Source organism: Sander lucioperca, chromosome 16 (assembly GCF_008315115.2).
Source record: "Sander lucioperca isolate FBNREF2018 chromosome 16, SLUC_FBN_1.2, whole genome shotgun sequence".
In the NCBI taxonomy this organism is placed as follows: Eukaryota; Metazoa; Chordata; class Actinopteri; order Perciformes; family Percidae; genus Sander; species Sander lucioperca.
Genome location: NC_050188.1, coordinates 27,878,975 through 27,901,098, shown reverse-complemented (window position 1 = coordinate 27,901,098; position 22,124 = coordinate 27,878,975). Strand labels below are relative to the sequence as shown.

Below are 22,124 nucleotides of genomic sequence, written 5' to 3'. Positions count from 1 at the left end.
TAGCCTAAGTGCAACACTAAGAATGCTTTTGAGGCGAGAGTTTAGTTCTTTAAAGCTGACTTGGTGTATCAGGACCCTTAAGAGTTCAGTATGAGGCGAAAAGTCTGCTCCTCCCGTCTGCATCACGTTGAATCCAAGAACTCTGTCTTTGTAGTCTTGACAGTCGACACAATGGAAAGCGACGCACACTTTCAGACAGTCCTCTCTCTCGAAAGCATTCACAGTCTTGCACTTGGTTTTACACGTGTAAAGTGATGGAAGTAGTTGTGCGAGGAACGAAAATAGAGAGCTTGAGAGAGTTCAAACACTGACTACTTCCTTACCTCCACACACATGCCCAATCACTGTGTGGGGTGGAAATAATTGACGCGGTGCTTGTTTTGGAGAGTGACAAAAATTGCCAGAGGGTGTTAGACGATTCGATAAGATACATTTTTCTTTGAAACATGCTGATGCCTTCATGCCTCTGGCCAGCTATGGACTTGATAATGAAGGCCACACACCATTTCCTGAGAATAGTCTGGTGTGCTATGATGTCCTTCATATGAGAGGATCGTAATCATCCATGTTTATTAAGCCATCCATAACCGCCACCACACCCAGTGCAAACTGCCTTAGGTAAAGCCTGGAGCCTCACATGACTGATTCCTTGGAACAAGGAGCTGTCGTGTTATTATAAGAACTGTCTGATTACCTTTGGCGCCATCTTAGATCTTCCTCCATTTCTCCCTCCCCTTTCATCTCCTACCAAACCCCCCCAATCTCTTGTAAATCTCCACCACTTCCCTCCCTCATGCCTCCCACTTCCTGTGTTCCCAAGCCATGGGTAACAACCCTAATGGTAATGTTGTAGGGATCATTGTTATGGTGGAGGAGGCTGTGGAGGAGGTTTGGTGTGTTTGCGCAGTGCTTGGGCTCAGCTGTGTGAGCAATCACAAGATCCAGGCTGAGTTTACACACTTCCTGGCTTTCTTCCAGGCACAAGCAGAGAGCTACTAGGGTTCAATGAACTCCCGCTTACTGTAGGTTACACTGCAAACTGCGCTCAGCCACCACAGCCTGCTGATGTTAGTAATCAGCCAGCCTTTAGTCAGCCTCACACTCAGTACTGTGCAACTTCCAAGCTGCATGAAGCAAGAATTTTATGCAACAAACAACATCCCTTCCTCTTTGTCCCAATTGTAAAGCAGGGCTGCAAGGGAGAACATCCACACAGCGTGACAGCTTATATTCATCCAGTTTACCATCGCACCTACCTGACTGCAGATGAGAAGTATCAAAACATGAAATTGAGTTATAGGACGGCTGTGAGGAAGTGATCTGTCCATAGAATGCTGCGCTTAACTACATTAGATCTTTTGTCATCTCTTTGATTTCCTTTTTGTTTGAGTCATTATCGACGAGCCAGGCCGGTAAACAAGAGTTTGCAGTGTGCAATTTACTGACATGACTTGGTGTTATGGCTTTAAACAAGAAAAATAAATAGTTCCACATTTAAAAAAAGAAAAAGTATTTATTCTATGTGCTGGAACTGTGCACATCATCCCAAAGTCTCTTAGTGAGGTTGCCCGGTGTGGTACCATTGTGATCACAGAGAACAAAAGCTCGCTGATTGTTATCTACAACTGGCTATAGCATCTCAGCTGTGAAGTACTAGGCAGCAGTGATGGAGTACTTGAGTCGCTATTCTCTATACTTGTGACTCGACTTGGACTCGCCTACAGATGACTTAACGATTTATGAAACTGGACACAAGCATTCATGAAATAGGACTCGGAAGTTGGATCAACTTTCTGATTACTTTTATGTGTAATAGGCAGTGATGGAGTACTCGATTCCTGGACTCGTACTCAAGTCCAACTGGAGTCGCTATTCTACGGACTCGTGACTTGACTTGGACTCAAACTCAGGTAATGGTGACTGAACTCGGACTCGACCCGGACTCTTCTTTGGTGACTCGGACTTAGACTCGGACTCAAACACTGGAGACTTGAGAGTTAACTCGGATTCGATAGGTGGTGACTCGACACTGCTGGTCATTGGGCAGTTGGATAAACAATTTTGTCGTGAAGAAATAGTTCCACCACATAACTCCCTAGCCCAAGCACTATTAATTGTTGTTTAAATTAGTGATCTTTACTGTGTGTACAGACGAAATGTAAAGGGATTTTTAGAGGTGTTGCGATTAATAAAGTCTACGGAAAGACCCGTTTAGACCAAAAAATTGGTCTACATATCCTGGGGCTTTATAAATCTTCTTCATAACCATACAGAGAGGAGAGGAAAAGGGAGAGAGATCGGAGGGAAATGGCAAAAAGAACGGGAGTTTCTGGTGAGTTCTGTGTTCAGTCAAAGGCTGAGCTGAACGCAGATACAGTCGGCGCATTCGTTGCTAGCTTTGCAGCTAATGTCTCTGCATTTGGTACACTGACTGCTTTGGCTAAGATTCGCTGCACTTTCTGTCTGAACCTTTGAGTGTGTTGTTGGTAGCCAGCAAGCAGTCCCAGAATATGCCTCTGCTGTTGGCTGCCATAGCTAATGAAGGGGGTTCATTTCTGGGTCTACTTTCAGTCAGACTCAGAAACAAGGAAACTTCAGCTGGAAAGCTTCAGCTGGCTCGTAACCTGACGCGCGAGATGGTTTGTTACACAAAACCATCTGAGAAGCCATCATTGGAAACTGCACTTTCAAAAAAATACCTGGCAGGCGATTGGATGAACCATCTGTTTATTACGTTCGGCACTGTTGTCTGTTGTCGTGGCCGTCACGCACACCTAAACCACGGCCGTAGCTGCCAGTAGCTCCTCACAGGGCACTGATTGGTTCGGGGAGCTGCTGTTCGGTCACAAACGCATTACCTGAAGCCTGACAAGAGGGACTTTTATGTGATATGTGATCCCACAATTTTTGTGCGATCTTGTGATATCGCGAGAATCCAGGTGCTTTGCAAGGTAAGCAGGATCGTGCTGCTTGGCCCAATCTAGTGTTTTTGCCGGATTCCGTTTCCCAAGTCTCTATAACGGTGTGCAAAGTGATTTATAATCAGAATGGCCACATTTATAAGAATAAGACCCAGGTTAATAAAATACTGGAATTTCCTTTCAGCCCAGATAACAAAAAATGGCACTGCAATCAGTAATCAATAATGTTATCTCACACGTCTTGTTGAAACAAATTCCATACATTTTTAAACAATCAAAATGTTTCAAAATGTTCAGTTACGTCTCATTACTATGAGCACTGTAAACATTTGTCCTCACTGAAACACGAATCAAAGAGAAATGAGCTTTGTATTTAGATCACGTAGGTGGAATGTCAGTGTCAGTTTCCTCACAAGGACAAGCTGAACCTTAAAGCCATAAGGTTACTCAAGGTTGTTTTTACTTTTCCCATCACTATGTCCAGTCACCAGGGATTGTCCGTGACCTTGCTGACGGGGATTATGATGATAGGGGATGGGGCTGACATCACACATGAAGTGGGTTGTTGCTACTAAAAGCTAGCTGTAAATAGCTGCAAGACAGAGTGAAACAGAAAGAGAAACAAGGAGTCATTGAGTCAGCCAAAGCAGTCTTATAGCTTCTCATATATGACACATCAGGTAACTTGCTACTTGCAAGTTACCTTGCATATCATTTTGACAGAATACAGACTATCAAATCATGTATCTTAGCACAAAACAGAATCCATAGCTATTACCTGTATATTGACTGAAATCCAGGCCTGATGAGGAGATGAAATCCTTACTCTCCTGCCTTTTACACTTCATATGTCCACCATTCTTTCATGTTGTTAGCAGAGGTGGCTAACAGATGATAGCCCAGACAGCTATGTTTACACTGGAGCCACTCAAGCCAATTATATGCTAATGAGTTGCTGGTGATATTCCTAGTCTTTGAGTGACAGCCGTACAGATGGCAGCTGCTGTCGTCGCTCTCTTGATAATCATATTACTTTAATCAGATCTGCTTCTGCTATTTGTTTAGTTTATCAATTCTCTACTGAGAACTACACACTTATAAAACCACTAGAGAGAATCTGTGAACGTCTGCATTTACACATAGCATTTCATTCTGTTAACCAGTTGGAATGCCATTGGTTCTCCGGCTGAGTAGATGTAAACCTTCTTAGCCTATAGCCAATCAAACAGTTTTGTTTAAACGTATTACATCACCAACAACAAACAAAAACAACCCAAATGCTAATGTTCAAGAGATTCAAGATTAAATTTTGTTTATTTGTCCCGAAGGACAAAAGGCTGCCACATAAAAATACATATAATACAATACATACATGAACAGACACAATACATAAATACAATACAATGTGAGACACAACTGCAAACAATAAAGTGACTACAAATACATTCCACCCCTCCTCATGCAGTTGTTCGGCTCCTTAACCAGTGTAGCAATAAAACATGGCGGAATTAGCAAGCTAAATAGCTAGCTGTTCGTCTCAGGACCTGCCGTCATCTCTCATTCTGGCTAAAGTCTCTTAGCGGCTGGGAGCAGCAAAGAGACAGCGGAGAGGGCTAGCTAGCTAACTTGCTAACTTACCATTAGATGAGATGACTACCCATACAGCTACTGTAGCTAACGTTATATGGCAAATTCAATCAAGGGGTGGCCCAGCGCTGTTATCCCTGGTCAAAACTCAAAACAAGCATATAAGCTAAGCCACACAACCTCCACCAATAACACCAAGGTAAACAATACAATTTCAATATTTACTGTAACTTATTAGGTTAGGTAACATTATGTTAAGCAGTATGTCATTTTGTAACATAACCTGTATCTAGCTAGCTAAAAAGCTCAACATATTTTATGGGAAATAGTGCTGCTATACTAACATTAGCTACGTTACACGATGATTAGTCTATATCGGCGGCGTTTCATTTCCGGATTGTTCAGGTGCCGCCGGAAATTCCGCCGGATGTCCCTCATTTTTAGCCAGATGTCCGTCCCCTTCCTCTTTCTTTGTGTTGTAATTTTAAACTACGGTGGATTTCTGAGGACTATGTTTAACTGCTCCTCAGATCTCTGCAGGGTAAATCCAGACAGCTAGCTAGACTATCTGTCCAATCTGAGTTTTCTGTTCCACCAAAACAAGTTCCTTCCTGAGGCTATTTTGCAGAGGCACCGTTGCTCCGTTCGGCACTTGGCGCCGCCCAAGACGATTGTGATTGGTGTCACTTATCTGGCGATAGCGATGTGCTTTTTTACGCGGGAGTGTGTGGATGAAGCAACTTAGTACCTACAAAACCTCTCAGTTTATATGCTAAATGGTGTGGTCCTAATTCTTTGGTACCACTGCTAAGAAAATGCAGCCTGTCCTTTGCTTGTAAGGTAGTTACCAGCACAAACGTGCTTACTTTGTCTCTCCATGCCCCTTCCCGGGGCTAAGCCTGGCAGCTCCCCTGGACACTGACACACCTACTCAGAGGCTTGAGAAAAAAGCATTTCCAATAAACCCCCAAGTAGGGTTGGGTAACGCACCGTCTGTGTTGTTTTTCCGACAACGGCAGCTGCGGATTGTTACGTCCCAGTGTTGGAATCCTCTACAGGGAAATACAGTCACACTTTACACCGCTGTCAGCATTTTAACCATTGTGTTTAATCCAGCTGCTAGCTAACGGTAACGTAGTACCTTTCGCCCGGGAATCCTGGCCATTATTTTAAGGCATAAACCAACCATAGGGGTACACTCAGGGGTAACCCTGCTGCCAACTATTACATTAGCCTAAAACGATAATTATAGCCATACATATATATCACAGTAACACTGCAAAATTAAAGACAGACAAACAGATCCAACTAAAATCACGTTTTATTGAATCAGCAGTTATATACAAACAATAAGGAAAGCTTAAGTACTTAAGGTTGTTGCAGTAGTGGACCAGCTCACCAGTCTGGCTTTCTGCCGGTATGCGCACGCACAATGTAATGTTTGTAAACAGGAAACCCGTCTATTTGGTCTCGTTACTACCGTTTATGTCGGAACCGGTGCCCTATTGGCACCGCGTTTCGGTGCCCAACCCTACCCCCAAGTAACTTTTATTCTTTGTTAGATAATTTACAATGAATTTAATAACACATTGACATTACTTTGGACCGCAAAACAGAATAAATACAGTAAATGTAATGTAGTGACCCAAGCTATATGTAATGGAGAGTGAATCATGCAGCGGTATCTTCTGATTGAACTGTTTGTTCAGTTCAGGTTTGCTTCCTTTCAGAAATGAAAAAGCATTTGGCTCATGTTTTTATACACCATAAAGTCATAAAAAATGGCCTAATAAAGCCTAAGTGTGACTGCAAAAAGATAACATACCCAGAACACAATTTGGAGGACATAGGCTACATATTTCTGGCGACAGATCATCTGAGTTACCTTGGGGTATGTTTTACCAGAAATTTTAAAAACCTATTTAGATTGAACTTCCTCAAATTATTGGATCAGGCGAAGCAAATATTATCGAAGTGGTCTCCTCTGTCTTTTTAGGTAGAATAAATTCAATTAAAATGGCATTACTCCCGTAGTTCCTGTATCTTTTCCAATGTCTCCCCATTTTTCTCCCCAAATCCTTTTTTCAGGCCCTGGACTCTTTAATGATAAATTATATTTGGAATGGTAAACACCCTCGGTTACGGAAAGCTTTTCTTCAAAGACCCAAACAAACAGGTGGAATGGCACTGCCTAATTTCCAATACTATTACTGGGCTGCTAACATTCGCTCTTTAGTGTAGTTGGGGCATTTTCACCTTGACGACTCAGCCCCAGTCTGGGTAACAATGGAGTCCAGCGCTATTAGCCCTTTGTCTCTATCTGCCCTCTTAAGCGCCGCATTCCCACTCTCTTCTGCTTTTCCCAACAGGAATCCTGTGGTAAAGCACTCCCTTCGAATCTGGACCCAATTTAGGAAGAATTTTGGTCTGCAGACTTTTTCACTTCTCAGCCCAATTGCAGCTAATCATTTGTTTGCTCCCTCGACGGTGGACGGTTCATTTAAGATCTGGCATAAAAAAGGCTTAATCTGCATTGGCAATTTATTTATTAATGATCTATTTGTTAGCTTTTCTCAATTGACGAATAACTTTGGTATCGTAAAGACTGATTTTTTTCAGATTTCTACAGATCAGGCATTATATACAGAAGTTAATTCCCCAATTCCCTAATAAACCCCCAGCCAATCCTGTCGATATGTTTCTTTCTGTTAACCCCACATTAAAAGGCACAATTTCGGTCTTTTATAACCTTATTTCGAAGTTGCATAGTCCCTCTTTAACAGCTATAAGAACCATGTGGGAACAGGATCTAGGTTCTGCCTTCACAGATCGCATGTGGGATTCAGTCCTGGATCGGATACTCTCTACCTCCATGTGCGCCCGTCATGCTCTTGTGCAATTTAAAGTAGTACATCGTCTCCACATATCTAAAACCAAACTAGCTCATGTGTTTCCTGTCGTCGACCCGACCTGTGATAGCTGCAAGAGCGCACCTGCGTCACTCTTTCACATGTTCTGGATGTGTCCCACCCTAACTGATTTCTGGACATCAGTTTTTCAAACAATTTCTGAAGTACTTCACCATCAGATTGAGCCGAACCCTTTTACTGCCATTTTTGGCATTGCTCTCAGTTTGGACTTGCCTAAGGTGAAGCTGAAGGTATTGGCCTTCTCCTCCTTACTGGCTCGTAGGATTATCATACTCAAGTGGAAAGACCCTGCTCCTCCTTCCCACTCACATTGGATTAGAGACATTATGTCCTGTATGAATTTAGAGAAAATACGTTACACTACCCAGGGATCTGAGGATACATTTTTACAAAATATGGCGTCCTTTCTTGACATTTTTTGAGAAACCAACTACAACAAAACAAAGAGTAGCTATTCCCTCCCCCCCCCCCTTTTTTTTTTCTTTATTTTTCTTTATTTATTTATTTTTTACGATTTTAAGGTGTGTTTAAATTTTTTTTTTTTTTGTCATTCTGTATCTTCTCAACCTTTATGTTTTATGTATTATAATTTAGACTGTTTTAAATTATCTCTTGTAGTAATCCTTAATACAGGTTTGTTTGTAACTGGGTGGGAGGGTGGGATATGGGGGGGTATGTTCTGGTTAAAAAAGGGAAAATACGTATATCCCATTGTACAGTAATTGTTTTTTGCAATTTTGTCATTCAATAAAAAAAACCTTGAAAGACGTAGGCTACATATTTCTGTCTTGCTCTGGTTCATTTTCACAGTTAAGTTTTATATTTTTCAGAAACTGGAAGCAGGGGAAAGCTTAATACGAAGCTTTGTACTTAAAGCCCAGACATGAAAGTGATATCAATATTCTCATATCACTCCTGGGGAAAAAGCAAATACCTAAGTGTATTTCCCAAATTGTTGAACTATAGCTTTAACTTTGAGACAAACTTACACTAATGGCATGCCATAATGGCCTGTATTCATTAACCATGATGTCACTTGTTTACCCAAAAATTTGAAAGTAGTATTGGGCAAACAATTCTACACAAAGCCCCTTCCATTCTTTGATACCACAGAAATGTTATGGCTCTGCTGAGCCACTCCCAGGCTAAGTGACCTAGACTGTGCACATCTCTGCTTGCAAATCTGTTGACATACACAAGCCCAGTGCAGCTGTCGAGATGATGTACCCAACATCTGTGGTCTGTACAGTAGGCCTGGATTATGAGATAGGCAGGCACAGAGTTTGGCAGCAGCATCACACGCTCTTTTAATCCCTTCACAGACCGACAGAACTATCAGAGACACACGCAAACGTGCTGGGTGTTCACATTTTCAGTGATGTTAATAATTTGGACTTGGATCTCACTAAGCCAAACTGATTTAATAAAGGAATCAAGCAAGATTGAGGCCAGCATGGGTGCTGAGGTTAAGAGGATGGGGTGCTGCAAAGGAGGTCTGTGCTGAGCTGACGCAGGGTGTTGGGTGCTCATGTGGAAATTTCCATTGGCACAGCATTTTATTGTGGTTGGACAGTGAGTTAGGGAAATTGCCCAGCAAGCCCTGCTAGCCAGGAGTCACTGGGGCCAAAACTATGCTCCCAACTCCGTTTCTCTTGCTAAACAAAGCTGATTTGGGCTTGTTTGTCTCCTGCAGCAGCAAATCAAACTGACTTACTATGGTCACTAGTAAGCTAAATGCAACTCCACTTTAATCAGTGGGATTGAGTACTGGAGAGAGTGAGGAAATTATGGCTCAGGCTAAATACAGAAATTGCTAAATTGAATACTTGATCTGAATAGTAAACCTAGGGCTGGGCAATAATTCAATTTGATAATTTATCGTCTTTCAATGGAATCATATTGAGATTACGTGATATACAATTACGTTGTCTAAATTGATAATAACACGCACATACTAACTCTTTTTCATTTTCTTAGAAAATCTGTTGTGAAATATTTTGAGGGAACATCATTTGAAGAATTGCAGATTTGTTTTAACATCACACTATTTTTGTGATTGCATGTAAACCTAGTCAGTATATAGCTTGAAAATCGGTGTGCTCTTTAAATGTGTGGTGAACTGCAGCTTGGAGCCTCTTCGTCATTCAAGGCTCTGAAATCCTGAGAGGAATTATTTATGTTTAAGGTCATGTCCACTGCTGCCGCTCATCACTTCTAATGCAACCTTGTGTCTGCCCTCAGATTTGCCTTAATCTGACAAATGCTGAAGCAGACTATTTTGCTTCATCATGTCGTGCTTTTGTTTTTGCACAACAGCATGAGATATGGGGCCCAGAGATTCACTGCTTCGCTGAAAGGCTCTGTTTTCACGGTGACACTGACGGATTAGGCTCGATGTCACAGAGTTTGTCTGCAACCTTTGTTTGTGCCCTTATGTGTGCCTGACTGTGCTCATTGATTTCTCACGTATTGTTTGCACCAGGATAATCTCCCATAGACACAGCAGATTCTATCGACCTGCATCACTGACTCAGCATAATCCATATGACATGGCCGAAGCTCAGGTCAGCTCAGGGTATGCTGGGATTGAATCCCTGCCAGTGGAAATGGGAAGATCAGGATCATAGCCAGCAGGAGAGAAGCAGGGTTTCTGTGAGAGTTTCCTTCATTGTGCAGAGAGATCACACCTACAGCAGAGAAAAGGGGTATTATCTCTGTGACTGCAGGCCTGTTTGTTCTGAAAACAGGATCTGTAGACTCGCTGATTACCGAGGCGACAAAGGTTCTGCTCCAACTCGCAGTGTTATGTTACCTGAGGCTGTTAACTCAGGTGGGGCAGCATGTTCAAGCAGTACACACATGAAATAAGGATTATTGATAGTTTAGTCTCGCTTTGCCAGACCTTCCTCCACAGTGCTGAGGAGGAGGGTCTGACTAGTCCGTGCTCTGGTTTATCAGCATTTCTTTTAGCAAATCACAATCGTCTTGGACGGCACTAAGTGCCGGAGGGAGCTGCGATGCCTCTGCAAAATAGCCTCACTTGATGACACTCTTTTTGTCATCCATTGTTACCTCATGCAATGCAGTTGCGCACAATTGTAATTGTTTTTTGGTGGATGGACATAGCTTTGTAATATCAAATGTAATTTGCATGTTGCCGTGGATCCACTCTTTCTATTTGCACAATTAATGCATCTTCTAGTGCCATCCTTTGGCAAAATGCCTACAAGATATCCACTCATCTTCTTACCAGAATTTAAATTTACGACTAATTTATGCTTCCCAATGAAGAACCCTTATTATTTTATTTACTGCAGTACTTGCATCACCACCATCAAGACAAACGTTACATTTTTAGCCCTACTTAGGCATTTTCACCTTCATGCCTTTTTATCCTTCACCTACTGTACTGTGGCCTGCTAAAAAAAATAGATTTTAATTCTAGTCACGGTGAATGCAGGAGTGGATGTGTTAATGATTAAGATTTACATACCTAGATCAAGTTTAAAACGTAGCTGTAGTAAGCTCACTTCCAAGTCCTGGTACAATGCAATGCTTAGTGTTTTTTGTCAGAATGCATTAATGACACATCAGCTGAATGAAGAGGGTACTAGCACACATCAGTTGTTTGTATCAGTAAGGTCAACTGAAGCGTTTGAAATGCCCCTTGATGATATTCCGAAGACTCTCTCCTCACACCTAACTTTAGCTTGTTGGTACCGTTCAAAAAACTCTTGTTTGTCCCATACAGTAGCATTTCCGATACTGCCTAAAATGAGTTTGAGGATCTATGCAAAGTAGTTTATTTATGGTCTTTTCACGTCATGACTGAAAGTTCTATGACTTTCATTCTCTGTATGTATTTGTTCATGTTTTACAAAGGGTTTAACCTGAGCCAGGCCGTACAACAATCACATATACATACAGGGTTTGTGTTATGCAGCTGTTAACGTTATATATACAGTATATTGCACAGCCTTGATAGGTAGGCCTACTTGATTCTGATTGGTCAATCACAGCATTCTACGGTCTGTTTTTTCTGCATAACAGACCGTTGCCATGGACGATCAAAGACTCTGGCGAACCATTTTTAAACCAATCAATGTGCTAATGCGGAACTCATACCGCTGATCAGCGGATCAAAGGCATAGAGAGGGTGGAGGAAACGGGGCTTGCCAACAGAACTAATGGCAGGTATTGGAATGAATACTGGGAAAGGAAAAAATGGTATTGGAACATTTCATTTTAGTTTTTGGCTCAGTTCATTTAGGCTGGTGTGAAAGCTGTCAATCAAACTGATGCGGACCAAACAACTGGACCGGACACAATCAATATTCAGTAGTACTTTTAGTAGCCCTACATGCAGAGATTGCCACTGTCACCTGCTGGAACATATTGGCTGCGTGGATCGACACATCTCAGCTTCTGTACCTTGACTACTTCTGCACGTCCAGTGTGTGCTACTGTTACGCTCCTCAAGAAAGAAGAAATTGTCTCCACTTTCTGTAAACCTGCAACACGAGGAGGATGATATTCTTAGGTAGGGAGGTCTCTGCCTCCTTTCCTGTATGGCCTGAATGCAGCATACCAGCATGGCAGTGTCCACGGGTGCAGAAAGAGCACTCCTCATGGCTGCCCTACTTGACAGCTTTACAGCCTATGAAGCATGACGCGTACAAGCATTTGTGTTGTAACTTTTCTATTTTCTCCCTTACAACTGGTGACGGATTACATTACATATGATGCTGGTTACTGAGCTTTAGTGGAACACTTGGGGAAGTGAATGTGAGTCAGTCTGGAGAGCTCCTGTAATGCCCAGCGGCAGCAGCAGCAGCAGCACTTCACTAATAGAAAAGACTGTCATGCAATTTGATTTTCTGTGTGGCTGATCTTGGATTAGTAAGGCAAGGCAAGGCAGCTTTATTTGTATAGTACATTCCAGCAACAGGGCAATTTAAAGTGCTTTACCTAAAACATTAAAGAGCAGTTAAAAACAATTAAAAATATAACCGATAAAATGCGAGAATAAAAGTTACAGTGCAGTATAAAAAATAAACAATTATTTAAAGAAAGGCAGCATAAAAAAGAAAGGTCTTCTGCCTTGATTTAAAGCTACAGGGCCCTATTTTAACGATCTAAGCGCACGGCGTGAAGCACATGGCGCAGGTGCGTTGAGGGCGTGTCCAAATCCACTTTTGCTAGTTCGACTGCGGAAAAAAGGGTGTCGGGTGCATGGTTTAAAAGAGTTGTACTTAGTGTCTTCATTAATCATAGGTGTGTTTTGGGCGTAACATGTAATAAACCAATCAGAGTGTCATCTCCCATTCCCTTTAAAAGCCAGGCGCGTTTGGACCTTGGAGCATTGCTGTTATGATGGAGGATTTGCACCGTAATATTTTTATTTGTAATCTTTTGCATGTTTGTGTGCTGCTGTGCGTCCCTGTATGTGTGTAACAAGCATAGTGTGCGCACGCTGTGCATAAGCCTAGACGCATTTTACTAATTTGCTGTTATAATAACAATGAAATGCTGCGTTATTGACTTTAGACCAGGTTTTTGTTGGCCACAATCACTTTCCGCTGCCTCAAGCTAGAAATACGCCAAGAATGCACCTGAACACATCTCCCTGTAAGACCAGCACGCCCGTGGGCGCAAAGATGGGCGCAGGTGCATTTGCTATTTAAACGACAACTTTGTAGGGTTAGGGTTATGGTTATGGTTATGGTTAGGTTGTTTTTTCCAGCTTGCAACGGAAAGTTGCTAGACGACCCTGACTGCAAATTACATTTGCTGCCGCTAGGGTGCGTCTAGATTTCTAGACTAGCGGACCTGTAGTTTTCTGGGAGTTTGTTCCAAATATGTGGAGCATAAAAACTGAATGCTGCTTCCCCCTGTTTAGTTCTGACTCTGGGGACAGAAGGCAGACGTGTCCCAGAACACCTGAGAGGTCTGGGTGCTTCATAACGTAGCAGCAGATCAGAAATAAACCGTTTAGTGCTTTATAAACCTTCATAAGTATTTTGAAATTAATTCTTTGAGGGACAGGAAGCCAGTGTAAATACTTCAGAACTGGAGTGATGTGATCCACTTTCTTGGTCTTAGTGAGGACTTGAGCGGCAGTGTTCTGATTGTTTTTTTTAGGGAGATCTGTAAAGACACTGTTACAGTAGTCAAGTCTACTGAAGATAAAAGCATGGACAAGTTTTTCCAAATCCTGCTGAGACATAAGTCCTTTAACCCTTGATGTATTCTTAAAGTGATATTATGCTGACTTTGTTATTGTCTTAATGTGGCTGTTAAAATTCAGGTCTGAGTCCATGTCTACACCAAGATTTCTGGCTCTGTCCGTTGTTTTTAACATTGTCGATTGAAGCTGAGCGCTGACTTTTAATCGTTCCTCTTTTGCTCCAAAAACCACCACCTCCACCTCAGTTTTTCTTCATTTAATTTGAGAAAGTTCTGGCACACCCAATCGTTAATTTGTTCAATGCACTAACTCAATTTTTGTATTGGACTATAGTCCCCTGGCGATAAGGTTATGTAAATTTGTGTGTCGTCCGTAGTAGGTTATAGGTGAATGAAGTCAAAGCATTGCCACCAACTTGGTTTCAGTGTGTTGCATCACAGTGAATCAGTTCAGAATAAGGTACTACATGCTGAGCTGAGAGTGTGTGCATTAGAATAATGCCTTGTGCAACTCAAGCAGCACTTTTTCTCCTCGAGCTCTAGGGTTGGGCATCGTTTTGATTTGAACTTTTCTGATTTCAATTCCGATTCTTCCTTTCGATTCTGGTTCTTATCGATTCCGATTCTTTGAGGGTTGGAGTTGAAACAGGTCACATGCTTATTTCACAGATAAGAGGATAAGAGGAACATGTATTTAAATGTATGTATTTTGATTCAATAGTGATTTACAGTTCTACCAGGCTTTTTCCAACGTAAAATAAAGCCACACTTTAGAGCGCCGCTTACTAGGCTCCATGGCTGTTAGTTGTGTTGAATTTGGAACCGATGATCTGATTCTAAACCAACTTTTCCAAATGATTCCAATAAAAAAACGATGCCATTGGAATTTTGAAACGGTTCCAAGTTGAAACCCGTTCATGATGCCCAATCCTATCGAGCTCTAATAAACGGCTTGGATTGAGCTCTAGAAGATTCTGGGTGTCAACTAGCTGGATTTGGGGGACTTATTTTGATTTCCTACTTATTAGTATATAAAACCTTCTTCATCTAGAGGCAATTTGTAAAAGACATTAATCCAAGTGAAATACTGGGGAATGCTTTCCTCACTTCTGTCGCAAATTGCATTGCAAAGCAGTTCCTCTTCAGAGCCAAATAAAGGCAAGAGTGAAAGCACTAGGGCCTCTCAGTAATGTATTGCTTTTTATTGTGCTGACTGTTGGTCTGGAAAATCATTTAAAAAGTAAACAGATAAATGTTTATTGGGCTGTAAAGGCCCCTCCTTCACAGTGCAATGACGTGTTGGCAGATAGGATTTAGGACACCAGTCCAAAATCCTCAGTAAGAGTATGATTTTCTCAGCTCTCTGACACTTTAAAAAAACATTGAGTTTGCCTTAATGGAAATGCGCTGTTTATTATGTTGAGGATCTAGTTTGAACAGTGTCAACACTATCTGACTCTCTCTGTGTACATGATAATAAAATGAAGAGCTGGTTTTAGCATTAAGAACATTATGTTAAACAATGTAGGTTGACTAAATATGTATCATACGTAATAAGGTATGATAAACCTTTGGGTTAGTAATGCTTGTTTCCGTAAAGGTTCAGTTGATTCAAATAACAACACACCATTTCCTCAATAGAAAGTAGTTCCTCTGAGAGTGTTCACAGTCTGTGGGTTTAGTCAGAGAACATGGAGGCTTTTTCTGATTCTGAAAATGAACTGATTCAGTTAGTGAAAAAGGTTAAGTAATACAATGGGTTATTAATGGATTCATTTAAAACTGGGCAAACACAAAACAGGGTGCTTTCACAAAGTCATTTTGACCAAAATGGCTGAAAGACTATAACGTTTGAAAGAAGAAATAACTCAATCTTCCTCTTACAAAATTGAAAAGTTCAACTCCTACGAAACAAAACAGACCCTTGCTTATTTCAATACACTCAAGGGTTTTGCAGCTACGGCCTTACTTGGTCTGGTATGACCAGTAGCTTAGGTGGCTAATGTTAGCTAACTTTAACCAGAGACGGTTTAGAACCGAGACGCCCCAAATCAAGCTGGTTTCCTGCATCTGTGTCACACCTCTTTAGGAGACTAGCGGCAGGTTCTGAGTGTGTTGATTCCAACTGGAGAAGTGAACGTGAACAGAGATTATGAGCGATCCTTTCGCCCCGTACTCACCAAAGTTAATATTGGACCCATTTTTCACAAGCCACATATCTCCAGAACATTCTGACACAAAAATGGCATTTTTCAGACAGACACATCAGGAGAAAACTAACTCCTAACTACTAAGTTTTAAGACTGTTTCTGACTCAGGACCAAACTCTCGCGAGATCTGGCAACACAGAGAAGCTAACGTTCGTGAACGCCCTAACAAAACTAATCTCCGTGATGCTAAATATGTCTTTTAGCTGTGTAAATATCTAACGGTAGCTAAAGAACATATTAATTAATTCTGATTTAAATATAACTTTTCATCCATCCACACAACGTTCACTAGACGTTCAAATGAGGCCACGCCCCTTTAGAAGACCGGAAGTGTGTAGCGTTTCATACCATTGGCGCTGCTTGGAATGTGCTATCTTTAGTATAGAGGATCTTTGCTTTAACAAACTTGTACTTGGTTCACTGTTACGCTATGTTTTAGCATGCAAAAGATGCACGTTTAAAATGGTTTCATCAAAAAGTAAATAAAGGAGATATGTTTGTTTGTTCCTGCTTGTGGTTTAATTCTACTCGCTCCCAGTCAGGTTGTCTATACATGATTTCTTTACAATAACTGACTCAAGAGAATCTTGGGAAATAAAGAGAATAATCCTGTAATTATCTTTATTCTGTAATACTGGCAGCTGTTCAGCAGATAGTCTTCCTTTAAAGTCTCATTTTAAAGCGACTATGTGAGGAATTTGACATTTTCGGCTCTGGTAGGGCTGGGCAATATATTATTATTATTATATCATCATCAATATATATAAGGCTAGATACATTTTGGATATCGTAATCGTAATTTCTTATAATAATTTTTGTATATTTTTTCATTTATCTATTTAATGTGTATTTGTTGTTCTGATGTGTGTGAATTTTTCTTTTGAGCTGCTGTGACAAAGGAATTTCCCCAGTGTGGGATTAATTAAGTATCTTATCTTTTAAAGGCTGCATTACAGTAAAGTGATGTCATTTTCTGAACTTATCAGACTGTTCTAGCTGTTGTATTATTTTCCTTTACCCACTTAGTCATTGTATCAACATTACCGATGATTATTTATCTAAACTCTCATTGTGTAAATATTTTATGAAAGCACCAATAGTCAACCTACAATATCGCCGCAATATTGACATTGACATATTTGGTCAAAAATATTGATATTGATTTTTTCCATATCGCCCAGCTCTAAACTCAAGTTATCCCACAACACATACACTGCGCCAATTTTCAGTACGGCGGCTTTATTTTTTTAAATGGACAACAACCAATGCCATCAGATGATATAATTACATTCAAAAAAAAATTTAAACAATTTTACTCTGGCTACACATGTTGGCCACAGATTCAGCCAGTGAAACCGTTTGTGGTATGTAGATGTCAGTTGATAGGTGTTGGTATATATACAGTCAAAATGTGAATATGTTAATGTCAAACTGATCTTCTCTTTCTGTTTTCAGCGTCAAGTTACTGGCCGTGCAGGACCTACTGGAGCGGGAGGCTCTTGATAAGGTAAAGTGGAGCTGTGCACACCACTGCTCTCTGCCGCGGTCACTGGGTTGGTTGGGAGGCCTGCCACTGTAGGGGTTGAAGGCTGCTTTGATTTGCAGCAGTGTAAATGAGATGACCAACCGCTCAGGGAAATGTACTCAGAAACTCTGTTTCCCATTCATTTATTTATTCTCTCTCTCTCTCTCTCTCTCTCTCTCTCTCTCTCTCTCTCTCTCTCTCTCTCTTTCTCCCACTCTGTGTCTCTATCTCAGAGTGTAAATGGCTTCTATTTCAAGGCCCACATTTGGGGTTGAACTGTGTTAGTACTCATCTGGGCTTTCATTACTATAAATATGACAGGGGTTGCCATGAGTTGGAGGGTGTCCTCTTCAGCAGTTAAGAAAAAAAGTAATTTTGGTAAAAGATGCCGGCACATTTTGGCTTAGAGGATGTTTGCGCTGTACTGCCTTCTTCACCGTGTTAAACCTGATATCTCCATTACTTGCACTGATCTTATAAGAGGAAAATATGAAATATGCAACAGTAAACACTGTTTTACAATTTATTTGTCACGTGACATCATATTCAAATACAACTCCAGTGATAAATATGCATGTCATTACATTATTACTTAACGTTATATTCTGCTAATCTGGTGGGTTACTGTTAAAAATAAGGTAGTCCCCTTTTTCCCCCGAGTCCGACGCCCGAGTGCTCGGTTGGAAACAGCTTTATAACAGAGTTCTTTGATAGTCTTACTTGCTTCCTTTATGAGAGTGGGATAAGGAAATTGATATAAATCTTCGGAGCCGGAGTCAGGATGTGGTTTACCTAGCTTCACCTACCATCACCTCAAAAGTTCACTAATGGACACGTGTCTCATTTGTTTAATCTGTGACGATAGAGCAGGGGATGCTTTAGGGCGTGGCTACACATCAACCTGTCATAATCAAATAGCCGTGAACTTGTTTTTGGGTGCTGTCCATGTATTTGTCTTAAACTTTGACCCTCTCACTGCGTGTTTTCACTTCATCAAAGTTGATATGAACATTTTGGTCACCTAAAAATGTCTTGTTCAGCATTCTGCCAACCAAGCTACTGTTAGCTTTTACTGGTAACTTATTTTCTGTTCTGCCGTACTTTTCCCTCTTTAGCGTTTAGCTTAGTGCAGCGCCATTACAACCAAAAACAACACTGGCTTGGCCACGTCATCCTCCCCAGCTTCACCCTCTCGTCAAAAATCGTCACGTCCGGTTTCCAAAAAACAAGATGGCGACGGCCAAACTGGCAAACTCAAGGTTTCAAAACAGCAGTCCACAAACCAATGGGTGATGTCACTGCTGCTACGTCCACTATTTTTTACATTCTATAGTGTGACCGATCCTTAAGACATAACATTTTTGGGACCTCAATCAGTCAGTACGGAGAACAGATCGCACGATGTACAGTCAGATCACCCACTCTCCTACTGAGCAGAGATGTAGGGCAACTGCATTGACGCACAGAAGTCTGTGTATCCATTAAATGTCAGAGTTTAACAGTACGCTCTGAGCACAATGATGTGTTCCTGTTCAGCCTACACACTTGTTGCACGTGTGCAAAGACACTTTCTGTGTTGGCTACCAGATGGATTGTTGTGTAGTTAAATCAGGAGAGACTTCATTTAAGAGTGAAATTAGTTGAATTAAAACGGTGCATAATAGTTTGATATGTTAGTCTTTCGTGCAGGGCTCTTCAACTGGGGGTCAGGGACCCCTAGGGGGTTGTCAGAGTCAATGAAGGGGGGCCTCCAAATTATTGTTAATTTTTGAAAGTTTTTTCAAAAATGAAAAAGTCTTCACATGAATCCAACATATTATTAGCTAATATAAATCCCCACTGCTTATAGACCCTTTGCACGTGACGTCACGCTCCACTCGCGCGAATTATGAACGCCATGACGGACGGCGGAAGAGCTATATATATATATGCTGTAGATGGACGGCAAGCTAAACTCGTACGTTTTTGTTCGTGTTTGTGTTTTCACATTCACAATCTGCAGAGTAATCCTCACCAACACAAGCATGTGTATGTATTGCCTTTCTGTTTTAAATGAGTGATAAATAAAATGATCCTCAACCAGCTAGCTGCCGTGCTAACCAGCTGTCCTGCTAACAGGTCCAACCCATGGATGTATCCAACCCGATGATGACCCACATAACTAGCTAACATCGGTTATTCACTGACCTAGCTACATATCCAAAAAAGAAAGCCGTTCCCTTGATCATTTAACTTAACACACATACAAAAAATATCGGTTAAATTAAAGCTGACATGGCACGGAAAATAGCTTCAAAAAGGCCAAAAAAAACGAGTTAATTGCGGGTCTGCGGAGCTCCTACCCCGGCTAGCTGACGAGCTAGCTGCAGCTAGCTTTGGACTGCTCGCTAGCTGCTGCCCATCGCGTCGTAATATCCACCGGTCAAATCTAAACATAGGCTACACAGCGAATATAATCACAGATAAGAAGATGGCTAGATGTTACAATTATATGTGGTTACTACTGATCATATACACTCCGTGATTTACTGCATGGATTAACGTGTGATAGATAATTAATGACTACACTTCCCAGAGCTGGGATGTGTTCAGGCATCCATTATCTAGGAAGTTGCATTGGCACACCCAGTGAACAACGGTATGTGGGTAGCCACGACCGACCATGTCCTCTAAAAACATGGGCTATGTGTTATATAAATCTTTACTTAAGTAAAGAATAGATGTTAATACAAAATAAACCCTAGATTGATGTCTTATCTTTGCCATTATGAGGTACCTCCCCCCGCCGTTAGCGTAGCATCGCGTACCTCTAACCCAACCAGCTACAAAGAACTGGTTAGCATCCAGACTTTTAAAAGCTTTGAGATTAGCACCAGTATATGGGGATACCCCGTTTACCACATAGTGGTACAGATCGTGTGGACTGAAGTCGGGCAGACTCGGTGATTTAATGAGGTCCGTGAAAACGGAGGGAGAAAGAATTAAGGGTCGGTATCCAATCCTGCTATCTCCAACTTCTCCAAATACTGCTCTTTGTGAGCACCTACCAGATGCTCTACCTCGACCGATAATGGCATGACAACTTGTTGTTCAATAGAAGAAGCCATAAAGCCATAAATACAGTTTATTTAGTGTTATGTATTTCAAACTGATTGAAACTATGAAACTTTCCGCTCATCTACTACTGTTTAGCCTGTGCTTCCGCCGTCCGTCACGGCGTCGTCATGTGGTCGTGGTCACGTGTTTGCAAAGGGTGAATAGGTAAGGTATTGTAGGCCCAGTTTAATATGCAACTTCATTTTATACGATATATGTAGTACTGAGCAGAGATGTAGGGCGACTGCACTGACGCACAGATGTCTGTGTATCCATTAAATGTCAGAGTTCAACAGTATGCTCTGAGCAGAATGATGTGTTCCTGTTCAGCCTACACACTTGTTGCACGTGTGCAATGACACTTTGTGTGTTGGCTACCAGATGGATTGTTGGCAGAGAAAGCAGAGCTCCGTGGAAAGGGAAGTAGGTCAGCAACAGAGTATTTTGGACATAGAGAGGGAGATGGTGGGAGGATGAGTTACCTCTGGACAAGAGGTACTGTAGCCCACATTGCAGTATTAACACTCCTGCCAGCCTCCCACGCTGATTTGTTTGGGCCTGTTTTCTCATCTCTTCTGTCTTGTCTTAGTCATAAGCATCATCTCTTCTCATCTTCTATCCCTGCAGTGTCTCTTCCTGCAGAGTGAACGTGAGAAGTTTTTCCATTCTCTCTTAGATCTTTCACTTCACTTGGTGCAGTGCAACTTGCCAAAATATATTTTATGCATTAGTTTTACTTTTTTTTATTGAAACTCTTAAAGCTGCTTTATTGAATTTTTTGGGGACCTGAATAGGCATTTTATTTTTTTAAATGGCCTTGCATTACTTAGGATGACAATCTATCGTAGGGGTGGGGGAAGAAATATATTCAGATGCATCACAATTCTCTCTTGGAAGATTGTCTCAATGCAGGAAAGTTAACAATCGGAAATATTAAACCCAATTCTCTACATTATGATAGCCTGTAACAGTTAAGTAATACTGGGCTGTACGTTCCTCACGGCTGAACCAATTGGATGAAGTCTCTTCTTCAGTCCATCAGTGTTTGAACCATCAACTGTAGAATAACACTGATGTAACATCAGTGAAATGACCCATAGTCTTTTGAAGGGATGTTTTTTGAAGGCTGGATTTTCCGTTAGCCTCCATCTTGTCAGTTACTGCAGCTACAAAATCCAAGTTTGGGAAAGCGGTAGTTCAATCAGGAGAGACTTAATTTAAGAGTGAAATTAGTTGAATTACCATGGTGCATAATGGGTTGATATGTTAGAGTAGTTAGCGATTAGACTCCATTGCAATGTTACATTTATAAGGGAAATGGAGGCCATGGATATATAGGAATATCCCCCCGATGGAGTCTAGACACGGGTGGAGGTGATGAAGGAAGAGCCTAAAGATCTGGAAGGATGTTTGTGTGGAGTAGGGCCTCTGGTGATGGAGGAACCCTGGGCGCTGGGAATGATGAGAACAATCGACAGCAGCCGAGAGGAGAACAGATTTAAAGTTTGGATGCAACAACGCGATAGCTCACAGAGATCGTGGCAAAATCTGATTGGTTTAACTGAAAGAGTGAACGCCCAGTCAGCTGACTAGGTTGGGAGAGAGAGAGAAAATGTGAAGCATAGAAGTCTTCCTGAACGGACTCACGCTAAGCTTCACTTGAGCTGGG

At 41.5% G+C, this 22,124-nt stretch overlaps 1 protein-coding gene and 1 long non-coding RNA gene across 2 annotated transcripts in view; one reads left to right on the top strand and one right to left on the bottom strand.

The window, feature by feature from the left end:
- Nucleotides 1-22,124, top strand: part of eepd1 (endonuclease/exonuclease/phosphatase family domain containing 1) — a 37,555-nt gene that overhangs the window by 5,182 nt on the left and 10,249 nt on the right. The window contains exon 3 of the mRNA XM_031279311.1: nucleotides 17,290-17,341. Within this exon, the coding sequence (XP_031135171.1) occupies nucleotides 17,290-17,341 (52 nt within the window). The remainder of the gene's footprint in view (nucleotides 1-17,289; nucleotides 17,342-22,124) is intronic.
- LOC116035938 lies at nucleotides 6,584-7,891 on the bottom strand. Its single transcript, XR_004101491.2, has 2 exons — nucleotides 7,313-7,891; nucleotides 6,584-7,280 (listed from the first exon to the last, which is right to left on the bottom strand). It is a non-coding gene; the product is annotated as an uncharacterized LOC116035938 (long non-coding RNA).